The 16,176-nt window shown below is 34.2% G+C and overlaps 1 protein-coding gene across 4 annotated transcripts in view; it reads left to right on the top strand.

Moving 5' to 3' along the window:
- The window catches only part of SUPT3H (SPT3 homolog, SAGA and STAGA complex component), a 542,602-nt gene that overhangs the window by 218,372 nt on the left and 308,054 nt on the right, over positions 1-16,176 (top strand). For all 4 annotated transcript variants that reach the window (XM_023734241.1, XM_023734239.1, XM_023734240.1 and 1 more), the window contains exon 3: positions 14,213-14,297. In XM_023734241.1, the coding sequence (XP_023590009.1) occupies positions 14,213-14,297 (85 nt within the window). The remainder of the gene's footprint in view (positions 1-14,212; positions 14,298-16,176) is intronic.

Genomic DNA, 16,176 nt, shown 5'->3' with positions numbered 1-16,176 from the left:
TATGATGGAAGTTGAAATAAATTACATTGAGTTCTCTTCAGTTTTTATGAGAGACAATATTATAGGGCAGTCAGGGGTTTGACTTTTAGAGTTTGGAGTCAGAGGGATGGAATCCTATTATTCTCATTATTGCTACTAATGTAGAAATTTTATGCTGTAACTATTCATGTTCAAATTTGTGAGCGTATAATTCATCTCGGGGTGGAGGCTAGGGAAGATTTCATGGAAGGGGAAGACATTTGATCAAGACCTTGAAAGACATGATGGCATTAAACAGGTGATAAAAGGTGATGATAATTTGAGGGGGGGGGAGGGTACAGTGCAGCCTTCTAGGCAGAGGCAAGGGCTAAGAAGCAAGATTTTGCAGACCTTTATGTAATAACCAAAGGAGTTTGATAGTTGTATGATTCTGTGATGGTTCCAAGCTTAGGTGTTAACTACTATTATCTCTTTTATTGATATTAATTTATTACTAAAATTTGTATTTGCTACCACAGAGTGAGTTAGTGTCTATAAAGACACTTCATCATATATAGGTTGATGGTTGCTAAGTATATAGTTTATGCTTTTATTAATATTTTAATACATTTAGAAAACTTCATATGTTATTCATCATAAGCTTCTAAAAATATAGAATAAGCTTTCCTAGCAATATAGATGTAATTTAAAGATTAACGTATGAATTTCAGTGACACTGTTTTTAAGCATTTATAAAAAGTTCTTACATATACACATCAAAATTTTAAAGTTGTAGACTATAAAGTAAAAACAAAAGATCATTTAATATAACCTGTACATTGATTCTCAGACATCTTTCTCATGTCATCACTTTCTTATCCATGTTCTGGAGAACACACTGGAAATTCATATCTTCTGGACATGCTAAATTCCAGTTTGAGTTCAGAAACATTGTTGAGACTTTGTGATTAAACTTTCTATTAATTTTTTCAGAACAAAAGTGACTGATCACTACCCAATTTATATATTTTAGAAAGGCAGTTGCCTTGTACATTTCCTAATTCAAACTGATATCCTTTGTGAAGGTGCAGATGGAATGTATTGTGTGGTACAACTGGAATATAGTAAACATTTTGCTGTTTACAGTCATGAATATTTGCACAATTAATTTTTGAGTTGTTTACTGGGTAATACAACAGTTCTGTATAATTTTCCATATTTTTTAATTGATAGATTTATTTCATGAGTATTCTAGTGTATGAGACCAAAATCGTTGTTTTTGGTGGCAAAGTATATCCAAGAAATTCAAATTTGTTAGGGGAGAGGTTATATACAGCAGTGGTACTAACTTATTGCCAGGTGATTTTTCTAGAATACTATTTAAGGAAGTATAATTAAGTTATAATTTTGGTAAAAGTTTACTTCATTTTTTAAAATGGTGAAGGAAGATAAATTCTACTCTCTATACCATGGTGAATTTGATAGCAATCTCATACAATGCCACATGAAGCATTTATGCTCATGTATCTAGGATAGATGAACACAGAGTTGTACAACCACAATCCAGAGATGGGATTTGCAAATAGTAGGAACTTGCACGAGTTCACAGTTTATGTCAAAGTGAAATTTCTCTTTCTGATATGATAATACCGTGGTAGTAGTGTAAAGATTTCAGCAAGACATTTAACATCGTCTCTCTAAATGTTTCTCTGGATGAGACGGAGAATTGTAGTCCAGACAAAAGTTACTTGAAAGCTGATCCAAATCTTCTCAACCCCTAAAGTATTGATAAGTGGATCTGTTGTCTTCAAGGATATCTCTTTGCTACAAGGCTTCATTCTTCATCTATGACCTTTTCAACACTTAGATCAGAGGTTTTAGTTCCTTTTGTTTATTTAAAAGGTTTGGAACCTTTTTCTTCAAAAGAAATCTTGCACAGGACCTCAGTATATAAATCAAATAAATGCTGTACCACTCTGATTTGAAGTGATGGTTGGGAAGGTTTGTCCAAAGACGAGCCATTTAAATTAAGACCTATGATGGGAAATGCAGCATCTTTACCTGAAGAAGACTAGAGGGGCTTACTTGTTTGGGGCTGGGCCTGGGACTGAGGTTAGCTGTAAATGGGCATGAGGCATGTTTTTGGAATGATGGGAATGTTCTAAAATTGGATTGTGGTGATGGTTGTACAACTCTGTAAATTTACTAAAAATCATTGAATTCTACACTTTAAACAAATGGATTTCTGGTATGTAAACGGTATCTTGATAAAGCTGTTGTAATAAGATGATATTTAGCAAAAAAAGAATAAAATAAAATAAAAATTTAAAGCACATTTTCTTTGTATTCTTGAAAATCTGTCATGTAAAAGAAGGATTTGATATTTCATTCTTGTTCCAGAGAGCAGAACTAAGCCCAGTATGTGGCGGTTTAAAAAAAAACAAAAAGACGGAATTTAACTTACTATAAGGAAGACCTCTCCAAGAAGGGGAGAGGTAGATACAGTGATAGTGGGTCACTAAGTGATAGGGTCACTAAGAGGTTTAAATGACATAATGCATGCAAATATGCCAGGCACATGTAAAGCACTTAAATGTTTACTATTCAAAGAAAAATAAAGGTACAAACATAGATATGTATTGAGAGATATAGCAAATGTGCCAAAATGTTAACAGCTGGCAGTTCTAAGTGAAGCGTATATAGGTGCTCATCATATTGTCACTTTGAGGACTAAGCTGTGCCTGACCCAAGCCATGATATTTTCAATCGCCTCATATGCATATGACAGCTGGACAATGAATAAGGAAGACCGATGAAGAACTGATGCCTTTGAATCATGGTGTTGGTGAAGAATATTGAATATACCATGGACTGCCAGAAGAACGAACAAATCTGTCTTGGAAGAAGTACAGCCAGAGTGCTCGTTGGAGGTGAGGATGGCAAGACTTCATCTCACATACTTTGAACATGTTATCAGGTGAGACATCTTATCCAGAGAAGGACATCATGCTTGGTAAGGTAGAGGGTCAGTGAAAAAGAAGACGACCCTTGATAAGATGGATTGACACAGTGGCTGCAACAATGAGCTCAAACATAGCAGTGATCGTGTGGATAGTGCAGGACCAGGCATTGTTTCGTTGTATTGTACATGGGGCTGCTATGAGTAGGAACTGATTTGAGGGCACGTAACAACAACATCATATTGATCTTTCAATTTTTCTGTAGGTTTGAAATCTTTCAAAATAAGTTAAAAGGGAAAATAGAAGAGAGTTTAGGCTGACAGGTTTGTGAGGTCAGATCTTCTCATATACTGTGGCAAAGTATAATGAGACTATTCTATTACTCAATATCTGAATATCTGAGGGGGTAGAGGTGGTTCAGTGATAGAATTCTCACCTTTCATATAGAAGATCCAGGTTTGATTCTCAGCCAATGCACCTTAAGCACAGCCATCACCTGTCTTTGGAGGCTTGTGTGTTGTTATGATGCTGAACAGAGCTTCCAGACTATGACAGACTGGGAAGAAAGGCCCGGCAAACTACTTCTGAAAATCAGCCAATGAAAACCATATGGATCACAATGATTTAATCTTGTTGTGCATGGGGTCACCATGAGTCAGGAGCTGACTTGACGGCAGCTAACAACAATATCATAGTAAGGGAGAGGTATGCTGGCTATATATAGTTTTTTAGCAAGGAAGGTTTCCTGATCTTACTAGTTTTTGAGAAGCATGGAGTCTGGGGATTGGAGTTCTTCTGGAAGTTGACATCACCTGTAGAAGGGAGGGTACTCATTTGAAACTGTTGTTGATTGGTTGGCACTGAGAATTATGTTGAGAGTGAATCTGTTCCTGGTTGACTGACTTTCAGTAGTGAGGAGCTGCCCCTGATCGTTTGGCTTACAAACAAGTTCACTGAGGTGAATTTTGTTGGCTACTTGTTACCATGGCTACAGAAAAATTGGTCATTTCCATAGTTTGTGGGAATTTAAAAAAAATTCTAAGCTAGTTCCTGATATGTGAACTTTCAACAAATATTTGTTGAATGAATGAATGAATTTTAAAAAAACTCAAGTGTTTGTAATTATCGCCACCATCATTATCTGTTTGTTTAAAACTGAAGAACTTGACTTTGAAGTTCTACCACCTTGGACTGCAGCTTATTTGGAATCCCATCGCTTAAGTCCTTGAGTCATTTTGGACTTCTATTAGCTTAAGTTGCTGTTTCCTGAATTGATTTTCAATGCTGTATAACTGTGGGGGCCTTAGAAAAATGATTATATGCACAGTAAGTACACTGAAAGCACAAGGTTTTGTTTGTTTCTGCAGACCCCTCAGAAGCTCTGATATGGTAACATGCATTTCAAACCTCGGAGAAGAATAAAATATTAGGCATTCCCAAACTCACTGAATCACACTATACTTTTTTTCAGGACAACACCAATTTGAGCAGAACCACTACAGGATGCTATGTTTATATTTTATATAGCTAATTTTCTAAAGATCATATACTGCAAAACTCTCCTATCCCTACACGTCTATCTCAAAACATGTAATTCTACCACTTACTATTGCTAATGCGATAGTCAAATCCCTTAACCTTCTTGAATCTCTGATTGGAAGTCCAGGAAATGTGGGTGATTGTATCTTTTTTGCATATTCACAGTTTGCTTGAAATAGTGAGAAGAGTTCTATGTGAGTATAAGATACTATTATGATTATAGTGTGCCTTATTCCAGTATTCTAGAAAGTTAAATTTTTGACTGTTAAATTTTAGCAAAAATAAGATAGCAATTAGGTCTTTGTGTTATTACATGTTTTGGGGGCCTAAAGGACTAAAATAACTTTCTTGATGTTGCTACCTCTCTCTCTAAAAATCTTTTGAAAAATTACTTATTTCTACAAAGGAATTGAACCAGGCTTCCTTTATATTATTTGGTCAATCATAATCTTTGTTAAATGATCATTTAAGGTTAGTTTACTTAATTTGTTAGTTTTTGCACATTTAGCACGTATTGTAGAAAAGTTCTGGATAAATTAAAAGGCCTAGATTTTGCCTTGTAAATCTAACTGGATTTGTGACCTTGAGGTGGTTATTTAACCTCTCTGACCTTTATTTTCCTTCTTTGTAAGACCAGACAAATGGACTAAATCTTGTGGTTCCTCTCTGAACTGACTTTTAGTGATTGTTGTACTTCTCTTTCGTATCTTTCCTTTTCCTCAAACAGGGATACTTACAATCATTTGCTCTTTGCTGCTATCCATTTTAATTTGAAGATGGGGATATCTGCTTTTTAGGAATATAGGAAATATTAGCAAAATTGCCTTATGAACTGTTAGAAAGAATTAATATGGCCATTCTGCTATTTTTTGTAAACTTCTTCAGATACACACTTCTATGCCTTGTGGTCCAATAATTCTAGGTGAGCTTTCTTCGGGTTTAGAAAATTTTGGTTTAAGAAAAATTTCTAATTTATTTTTTCTCTTTCTCACTTCTTAAAAGCAATTTCTTTTCACTCATCAAAAATTAATAAATTCTTGTTTTAATATTTCACACTGCCTGCCTTCCCCTGTTTATACTTCCTAGCTCCTGATTCCATTCTACTTTTTTTTCTGTCATCTTTTTAAAATATAAATTATTTAGTAATTTATTATGTACGTTTTTATTGTATTTTTCCACCACTGGTATATAAGCCCTACTCAGTTTTCATCTGTTTTGTTCACTGATATATCCTAAATACTTAAAATAGTGGGTAGCACAAAGTAGGTACTTAGTAAATATTTGCTGATTGAGTGATTAATACCTGTAGATGATTTAAATATTTATTTTTTGAAAATATTACTCCATCTTTTATTTTAAACAAAAATGTGTATGTCTCTGTATTTTTCACATTGCTATTATTAATTTTAGATCATAAATAATTTTATATTCTTGCTTTTCCTATATCTTCAGATATTTATACTTACTTTATGGAGTGTTATAGAATTCTAAAAATAATCTCATAGTTAAATTATATATGAATATATACTGTAGTAAGGAGGGTAGGGAAATGGATATTGAGAAATTAAGCAAGCTATAAGAAAAGTTATTAGTGCTAGAAAAACTACTATCTTAGATACTTATTTGATATTTTAATTTACTTATATTTTTACTTTCTCAAAGCCATTGTTAACTGAACTCAAATAAATAAATAAAATCATAGAGTTGTGAAGAGTAGAGTTATTAAAAATTGACGAGTAAGAACAGTCTGCATGTGTTTATCACTGTCTGATTGCCTTAAATGACTAATTGCGGCCAAACTTTTGCACCCTTTTTTTTTTTTTTTTTTTTTTGGACAGTGGGTAAATGAGTCTCAACAAATATTGAGTAAGAATGACATAAACAGTATGATGTCTGTGTTTGCAGGTGTTGTCTAGTGCCAGGTTAGCTGACTAGAGTGTATGTTAGGGCTCTAGCCTGCTATTCATTCTAATTCCAGTTAGGAGAAATTCCTGGGTATTATAATAATGTGTAGTCTATAAATGTATAATCAAATACTAGTGAAGTGAAAAAGGAAACTTTCTTTTGGGGACAGAAAGTCACTCTGGGCCTTCTTACACCAGGCTGTAGTCACATAGTGCAATTCCAAAGCAATGTGAATTACCTGAGGTAGGAAATCATCCAAAAAACCAGAGCTAATAAAAAAAAAAGTAACTAGCTCCCAAGACCACAGCAATTACTTAACCACAGCATCCACAATAATTTAACCACATTAGAGTTTGTAGCCAGTGGTAAGTACTGAAAGCAACTCAGCATCCAAGATGACACACATGCAGTAAAGAAACGTCTCTTTGTCCTTTCTTTTATGTTTGGTTCCTGGATGCCTTAATGAGCAGATCTGCTTGTGGGCCTTGTATTCTTGGTGACTGGCCCAGCACGCTGTCTGCTACAGATTATTGCCAAACATACTGCTTTTGCTTCTCTTTCAGAATCTCTTAAATTAAAATTTAATCAGATTCTTCTTCTTTATTCTTAATCAGTACTTGAAATTTTGAAAACAAGTATTTTAGATTAATGGTGGACCCTGTTGAATATACTGAAAAAGAATAATATAAAATCCTAAAATAATATTCCCAGTGCAAAAAGTACTTTGACCTCTTTAATGGGCAATCGAATGTTTCTTGGAAACTATTTCCAGACATAACATAGATTAAATTGTAGCATCATTGCCCTTCCTCCAATTGTTTTTGTTCATTTATTTAATCTGCATTACCCATTTTCTTATTTATTTCTCTTTCCTGTTAATTTTATGATTGCTACTCAATTTACTCTTTAAAGTTATTTTTCCTAGAATAGTTTTACTTCAGTTTTGAAGACAGATGTGTTTGAGATTTAAGGATTATAGCTGTTTTCTTCATAGGCCAAAATTAAATATCTGAAAAGGCATCTTTAAAATCATCTGATTCAGTCCCCTGCTTATATGACTGAAGAACTGAGGTACCCAGAGAAGTTACTTGCCAAGGCTACAGTACTACTTAGTAGCAAAGTGGGAACTAGAACCAGGTCATCTAACTTGCAGTCTAATTTATTTGCATTACTACTGACTTCTGCCTTCTTCACAGCCCATGGCCAGGATATAATGGGACTTTTAGCTGCATTGTTGTAACCTTCTTAGTTGGATACTGGCCACATGAACTGCATCTGTTTTTTGGGTTCATATCTCTGGCAGCTCATTCAGCTTGGTGCTGTTTCTAACTGAGTGGGAGCAGTGACTGCTATGAGAAGTCAACTGGACAGTTACTCCTCATCCACCATCATGAGCTTCACTCTCAGCTTCAGAGCATGGAAGACCAACAACTCCAGATGAAGGATAAATTCCACAAGTGTTACTTGTTTCTCTATTTTGGGACCTTAAAACTGAAATAATAAGGGTATGGTTTGAAAGTAAATCTATGAGTTTTATTGATTATTCATTCATTCCTCTTAAAAGAAACCGTTTTCTGTCTTGTCCTTTTGTTGTGAAGGGTACCGTAGCACATGCCTTCTACATTTGTTTGCCAGCCGCAACCTCCTCCCTCGAGGTATTTTTTTTAAGAGTGCTATGCTAATTTTTTTACAGCCACATGTAAAAAATTAGCATGGCAGCACTTACAGTGATAATACCTTTTGGGAGCAGGTGCAGTTGGCAAGCTTGGGTAAAAATACAGTATGTCATGACCTTTTAGTACTAATTAGGCTGATTTATTTGGTAGATAATTATTTGGGAAACTGCTCACTCCCAAGTGAACTGGGATGATTGGTCATCCTAATGACAATGTATATTAAATTTATATGTTTAAAAGAAATAAATATATACATGTTGCTTGTGCTTATCAATTTTTTTTTTCATGATGGGTTATACCATTAAAAGAATTTGGAGTTACCATTACTGAACATTTTGAGCAAAGATTCTATAGAACAGTCCTGATCAAAAGGGGGAAAATGTAGAATAGAATTTAAAATTCTCATGGAATCCAGAATTTCTGGAGCCACAGAGGCTTTATGAACCCCTGAAACTATTGCCCTGAGATAATATTTAAACCTGAAACCAAAAATATCCCCTGAAATCTTCATAAAACCAAACAATAGTTTAACTAGTAAACAATGTCTGCCTTGAGCTCTGTGCTCTTTTAAGATCTATCTATGTGGGATCAAATTGACATCAGCAACTCAAAAGATTAGATAAAAACCTTAGGAGGTAGTGAGTTTATGTTAATGGGGGAGGAACAACTCAGAAGAGAAGGGTAAGAATGGTGGTACAACTTGAAGAATGTAGTAAATGTTACTGAATTGTACATGTAGAAATTGTTAAATTGGTGTATGTTCTGCAGTGTATATTCTCAACAACAATAACAGAAATTAAATAAAAGGAGAAGAGTTAGTTGATTGCCTTTCACAGGGATAAGTGCACGTGAAGATAATGGGTCTGTGGGTACATTATCAGATATGTCAGAGCATAGCAAATGATTTTAAAGTGCAGTGATATTTTAGAATTTATAGAGAGAGTGAAAGTGTATCGCCATACTGGGGAATCTTCTTGGCATAGATTACTAATGATGTCAAATGTGGGCTCAACACAGACTATGTTAAGCAAATATCCAGCCCCCCTTTTTTAACCGTTGTTAGAAACTATTGAAATGGATTTTGTTGTTTTTTGAGAACACAGTGTTACTATAGTTAGACTCAGTGCATATTTTTAAAAATTTGTTTTCTGTGTTTTGGAAATATCTTTGTAACTAGTTCTTTTCTTCTCTTTTGTTCTGGCACTTTCTATTTATAGAATTTTTTTTTTCTTTAATAGGTGTCTATTTAAAGGCTCTCCCCCAATTTTAGACTGTGTTGGGCACACATAATGGAAAAATACAGAATGGGTCATTTATAAGTTTTTCAGGCATTTTGGGACAGTATCCCGTAGTTTTGGTCAGCATACATCTTCCTGTATCTGAGTATAAGTGTACAGAATGAGTTTAACTCCACTTCATGGGTGGTTTCATTTCATACTTTCATTATGCACTTGACAAGGGAATTGCAGAGTTAGCTGCCCTAGTGCTCAGTGAGATGTTTGATCCTGGGATTGAATGAAAGCAATCTTGCTTTGGGTGAGAATGTAGGGTGTAAGTGGCTCTTCCACACTACCATTACCCAGTGGAATCCTGCAGGATTGCTCTGGACCTCCTGCTTGTGATCATGGCTATCAGAGTCACAGTCCTTCCTAAATTGGAGCATAGTTTGGTATAGCGATGAAGCTACTGCAAGAGACAAGGAGAGGGACAAACCTTTTTAGGAAAGTTACCTGAAAAACCTTAAGTGAAGGCTGGTCCAGCAGTACTGGTGTTCTTACAGTCATCTAGACAATCTGTGTAGGGATTGGTTATTAGGCTGTCTTGGTTGGGAATAGACCCAGGGCAAGTCAGTCAAGGCATCAGTGAGTGGTCAATGGATCCTTAAGGGGAAAAAAAAAAAAAAAGATTTGTATAATTATCAATTACTTAGATTTTGTCCTTAAGTGGCTTAAAAATATCATACATTGCAGAGCAAAAAAGAAGTGACTTTGGCTGGGTATAGTGGTTTTCATTTCTGTTTTGCAAAAACTACCAGGCCAATATCTAGCTTTCTGTGTGTTAGGGGGAAAAAAAACTGGCAGAAGTAATGTGAGAAAAACTGTGGGAAAAAGCTGAAGTACCAACAATCTGATAATTAAAATAACGTATTTATCAAATGGCACACCTGATTATATGTCTTTATAGGTGGTTTGAAGACACTTTACATATTTATGTTAATGAGGACTATATTTAGTAGAAAAGTGTTAACTTACAAAAGCTTGAAGTATAACTTGCTATTTATTTGTGCATTTTATTGACATAAGAATTATTTTTAAAATATTTTTATTAGATAAGTGAATTGAGTATGTAGTTTTATCAGTGAGCCAATTAGTGAATTAAGCCTTTCTCAGAACAGTTAACTTTGATGACTGTGCTTTTTGTACAGTGAGACGTGAAGTAACATAATAATGGAAAAGGAGCATTGTGCAGACAGTTCAGAGTATTCAATACTAAACATAACCAAACACAACCAAAGATTTTTTGCCCTTGTGGAGTTTACTTTCTAATGAGGGTTTCCCTTTCTGTTTCTGTTGTGTTGGTTTATTTGTCTGTCCTTGCACCAATAACGCATTGTGTTTATTTATTTATTTTTTTATTGTTGTAGTTTAAATGAAGTTTACGTTTCAAGTTAGTCTCCCATACAAAATTTTATACATACATTGTTATGTGACCCTAATTGCTCACCCCATTCTGTGACAGCACACTCCCCCATCCACCCCTGATTCCCCATGTCCGTTCAACCAGCTCCTAACCCTCTCTGCCTTCCCATCTCACCTCTGGACAGAAGCTGCCCCTTTGGTCTCTTGTATCTGCTTGAGCTAAGAGGCACACTCTTCACGAGTATCACTTTATGTCCCACAGTCCAGTCCAATTCCTGTCTGAAGAGTTGGCCTTGGAAATTGTTTTAGTTCTGGGCTGATAGAGAATCCAGGGGCCATGCTTTCCAGAGTACCTCTAGTCTCAGTCAGACCATTAAGTCTGGTCTTCTTACTAGAATTTGATTTCTGCACCCCATCTTTCTGCTGCTCCATCAGGGACCTCTGTTGTGTTCCCTGTCAGGGCGGTCATTGGTGGTAGCTGGGCACATCTGGTTTTTCTGGTTTCAGGCTGATGAAGTCTGTGGTTTATGTGGCCCTTTCTGTCTCTTGAGCTAATACTTTCCTTATGTCTTTGGTGTTCTTCATTCTCCTTTACTCCAGGTGGATGGGACCAATTGATGCATCTTAGATGGCCCCGTGCAAGCTTTTAAGACCCCAGATGCCACTCACCAAAGTAGGATGCAGAACATTTTCTTAATAAGCTTTGTTATGCCAGTTGATCTACATGTCCCCTGAAAGCATGGTCCCCAGACCCCGCATCCCTGCTACTCTGTCTGTCAAAGTATTTGATTGTATTCAGGAAACTTCTTAGCTTTGGTTTAGTCCAGTTGTGCTCACTTCCCCAGTAGTGAAATAACATACTATCTTAATTACTGAAGCTTTTATAAGTCTTGTAGAACATATCCTCCCACCTTGTTTTTCAAGACTTTCTTGACTGTTTTTGGCCCTTGACCCTTTCATATAAATTTTAGAATCAATATGTATTTTTAAAAATTGTATTTTCTGGCTTTTTGTTGATGATGAATAGAAATGTAACTGATTTTTATAGGTTGATCTTACAACTGAAACACTTGCTATCTTTTTTTTATTAATTCAGATAAATAATTTCTTGATTATTTTAGGTTTTCTGTGTAGATTCAGATTATCCGTGAATAAGGACGGTTTAGTTCTTTTCCAATACTTATATAATTTCAGTATTTTCTTGTCTTATTGTTCTGGCTATAATCTTCAGTATTATATTAACTGACAGTGGTTATAATGGGCATCCTTAACTGGATTTCAAAGGGAATGAGTGATTCCGCATATGTTGTTTCCTATGAGTCGGAATCAACTCGACGGCAACAAGTTTGGTTTTAGGTTTATAGGTTTTTTGGTAGATTCCGTTTACCAGATTAAATAAATTACCTGTTATGCCAAGTTTGCTGAAAGTTTTTGTCTTGAATCGTTGTTGAATTTTGTTGAGTGATTTTTCTACATCTGTTGAAATAATCATATATTTTTTTCTCTTTTCATATTTTGAAGTAGTTAATTATACTAATAGATTTTTTAAAAATATTGACCTCTTTCCTTTGATAAACATGTCTTGGTCATAATATATTATTCTTTGTTTAAATACGTTGCAGTATTCACTTGGCTAATGTTTTGTTTTATTAATATTTTTATTTTGTTTATGTGCATGAGTAAAATTTATCTGTAATGTCCTTCTTTTCATGGTTCTTTTCTAGTTTTGATCCCAAGGTTATACTAGCTTCAGAAGAAAATTGGGGAAGGTCTTTTTCTATTCTCTGAAAGAGTTGTGTCAAGTTAAGAATGATTTGTTCTTCAAATGTTTGGTAGAACACTTCAAACAAGGAAGATTTTTTTTTACTACTGATTCAATTTCTTAAAAAATTATAGGACAATTCAGGTTGTCTGTTTCTTCTTGAATCAGTTTAGTCATTTATGTTTTTCTAGAAATTTATCTATTTTACCACAGTATCCAAATTTTGTCAAACTATTGATCATATTTTCTTATCCATGTTGTATTATGAGTAATTTTCTTAGATCTGTTGTTCTGAACACTAATTATCTTTTTTGCTACATCTAGCCTGCTCTTAAATCTATTAAGTTTTAAAATAATATTATCGTATTTTTAATTTGTATTTGTTTTGTGCTTTTTCAAATATAACTAACCAATTTTGATAGTTTTTTGTTCCTATGTATATTTTTCATTTCTCTTTTTTAAAACATGAATCATGTACATATAAATAATCTGGTTGTTTCAGGATCTACAGCCTTTGTGGGTCTGATTCTACTGTTTGTTGATTCTGCTCACTCTCACTCATAGTGAATTTCTTCCTTATGTATGTACCGAGTTTTGATTTTAAACTTATGGCTTCTGACATATCATCTGTGGGAATTCTTCAAGGTCTCTGTTTAAAATGTGCTCTTCAAGAGATGATTTGTGTTTGTTTCTGTGAAGTGGCCTATGGACACTATCAATATAAAATCACTTTAATTTAATTTTTGGCTTTATTTTTTTTTTTTAAGAAATCTGGGTAGCAGATATTCTAGCAGTAGTCATGAATGTGAATTTATAGTTAACAGTTCTCAGAAAATAATTTTTTTTTTCTTTTCCGCTCAGAGTCTTGGCTGAGATTGGCAACATTCCTTCTGTGGAGTGGGTATTTTCTTAGTCTACACACTGCGGGTATGACCATCACAGAGTGCAGGTTTCCCAATGCCATATAGACTTCTTCAAACTGACCTCCTACCTTGTATGGGATCTCAGCATTCTTTTGTTTACTTTGAATATTTTGCTAGTTCAAAACTAGGCTCTAAGCTATGAATATGCATATGTCTTCAGAATAAATCTTGACTCTATACTCCCTTACTCTTTGGAACTGTATTTTCTCATCTTGTCTGACTTCTGTTTTATCTTCTTCACTGCTAGTTAAGGGATGATTTAAAAGTAAGTTTCTAAAATATTATCATGCATTTTAGGTGCTCTTTACCAGGACGGGATTCTCTACAAATCTAGTCCACCGTACTGGCAGAAATGAAAGTTGGGAAGATGACTTTTAAGATCAGTTTTGTGTTATCCATTCTTGATTATCTATTTTGTATGTAACCAGAAATTATAATTTAAATGGCATTAACATAAATTTTCTTACCTACATTCATTTTGATTATATCACATGCTTTTGTAACTTTCTTTATGGCTGTTACTATGTTTTTGTATTAATAGTTTGGTATCATGATTTTCCAGTTGCCAGTATTATGGAATCATTGTTAGTATTTTGCATTTTGAAAACAGTAAATGCCCTTTAAAAATGTACTACACAAATCAAGAAATAGCATACATTTTTCTTTGGAATTTATTGCTTGTGTAGATGATATGTATTTGCTTTGTTTAGAGAAAATTGTACATCCAATCTTTCATTTGAAAGAATGATTTGTATTTTCTTAAGCAGATTCTTTTTATTAAATATTTTTCACTTTTTGCCTTTCTTAGTTTCACAGCCTTTAACGTTGGTGTGTTTAATTTTTTTTGCAGGTTTTCTTTAGGAGATGCTAGGAGGCCTCTTCATGAAACAGCAGTTTTGGTAGAAGATGTGGTACACACTCAGTTAATTAATCTGGTAAGAATATATCTCTCCTGTGCACTCTGCTTATATGGGGAATTCAACCCAACAACTTTTTTTTTTAAAAAAGATTATATTTATGTCTGGAATCCTTTATTGTAAATATTATTTAAGTATTATTTACATACAATAAAATTCACCAAGTTTAAGTGCATAATACAGTGAATTTTGACAACTCAATATAGTTATGTAATCATCAACACAATCATGATATATAACATTTCCATCATCCAGAAAAGTTCCCTTGTAGTCACTCATCTGCTTTCTATCACTGTAGTTTTTCCAGAACTTTATGTTTAACTTCTTTTATTTTGAACCAATTTTAGACTTACAGAAAAGTTATACAGATAATACAGAGAACTCCTGTATACGTTTTACCTAGATGCCTGTAATGTTAACATCTCATATAACCATCATTCAATTATCAAAACCAGGAAACAAACACTGGTACAATACTGTTAACTAAATTACAGCCCTTATTTGAATTTCATCAGTTTTTCCACTGATGTCCGTTTTCTATTCCAGCATCCAATTGAGGATACCACGTTGTATTTAGTTGTACTATCTTTGTAGCCTCTTCCTATCTTTGACAGTTCCTCATTCTTCACTTTTCTTTCATGATCTTGACACTTTTCAGAAGTACTGGTCAATTATTGTAGAATACTCCTGTATTTGGGTTAGTCTGATGTTTTCTTATGATTAGAATGAAGTTACGCATTTTTAGTAAGAATACCGCAGAAGCGATATGTTCTTCTCAGTGCATCATATAAAGGAGTTCATTGTGTTAATATGTCTTATTATCAGTGATAATAACCTTGAAAACTTGGTTAAGGTGGTGTGTGCTCGGTTTCTTCACTGTAAAATTACTGTTTTTCATTTTGTGCTTAAGTATCTTGGGGGAGAAACTTTGTAATATGCAAATATTCTGTTTCCCTGAAAATTTTTCTTATTAATTTTAGCATATATTAGTGAATCTTCTCTGAGACAGTTATTACTGTGGTGTTTACCCAATTATGGTTTTCTGTTTCCTTTTTTCTTTCTACATTTATTAATTGGAATTCTTCTGTAAGGATGAGCTATTCTTTGTCTTACTTAATTTTATTTAATTTTCTATGTATGTCTATATGGACCAATGGATATTTAAATTTTATTCTAAGGTTCATTATCCAAAGCTATCATTATTTATTTTGTTGTTTAAATTGTTCCAGTGTTGATCATTAGGAGCTCTTTCAGTTTGGCTCCTGTGTCCTTTCGACACACCCCATGTTTGAGCATTTCCTTACTTTCTAACACCACAAGATGTGGCTGTTCTAGGATGTTTGTATTTCTAAAGAGGATATAGAATCAGCTTGTAAATTTCTACAAAAACATATGCTGGTGATTTAATTGAATCTATAGATCAATTTGGGGAGATTAATATTTTGACAGTATTTAGTCTTCTAATCCATGAGCATGGTATATCTGTCCATTTATTTAGGTCGTCTTTAATTTTTCTTAGCAGATTTTTATAGTTTTTATTCTAGAGGTCTTATACATATTTTGTTAAAAGTGCCCGAAGTAGTTCTTGTTTTTCTTCTTCCTGCTTTTATTTTAATTTACTCTTCTTTTTCTAGTTTTGTAAGGTGGAAGCTTAGATTACTGATTTCAGAGCTTGCTTTTTTTTTGTTTTAGTACATGTATTAAGTGCTATGGAGCCCTCGGGGTGAAGTGGTTGAGAGCTCGGCTGCTAACCAAAAGGTTGGCAGTTTGAATCCACCAGCTGCTCCATGGAAACCCTATGGGGCAGTTCTACTGTGTCCCATAGGGTTGCTGTGAGTTGGAATTGACTCGATGGCAAGGGGTTGGTTTTTTTTTTTTTTAATTTGCTGTGAATTTC

Source organism: Trichechus manatus, unplaced genomic scaffold (assembly GCF_000243295.1).
Source record: "Trichechus manatus latirostris isolate Lorelei unplaced genomic scaffold, TriManLat1.0 scaffold00065, whole genome shotgun sequence".
In the NCBI taxonomy this organism is placed as follows: domain Eukaryota; kingdom Metazoa; phylum Chordata; class Mammalia; order Sirenia; family Trichechidae; genus Trichechus; species Trichechus manatus.
This window is presented reverse-complemented; position numbering and strand designations above follow the sequence as displayed.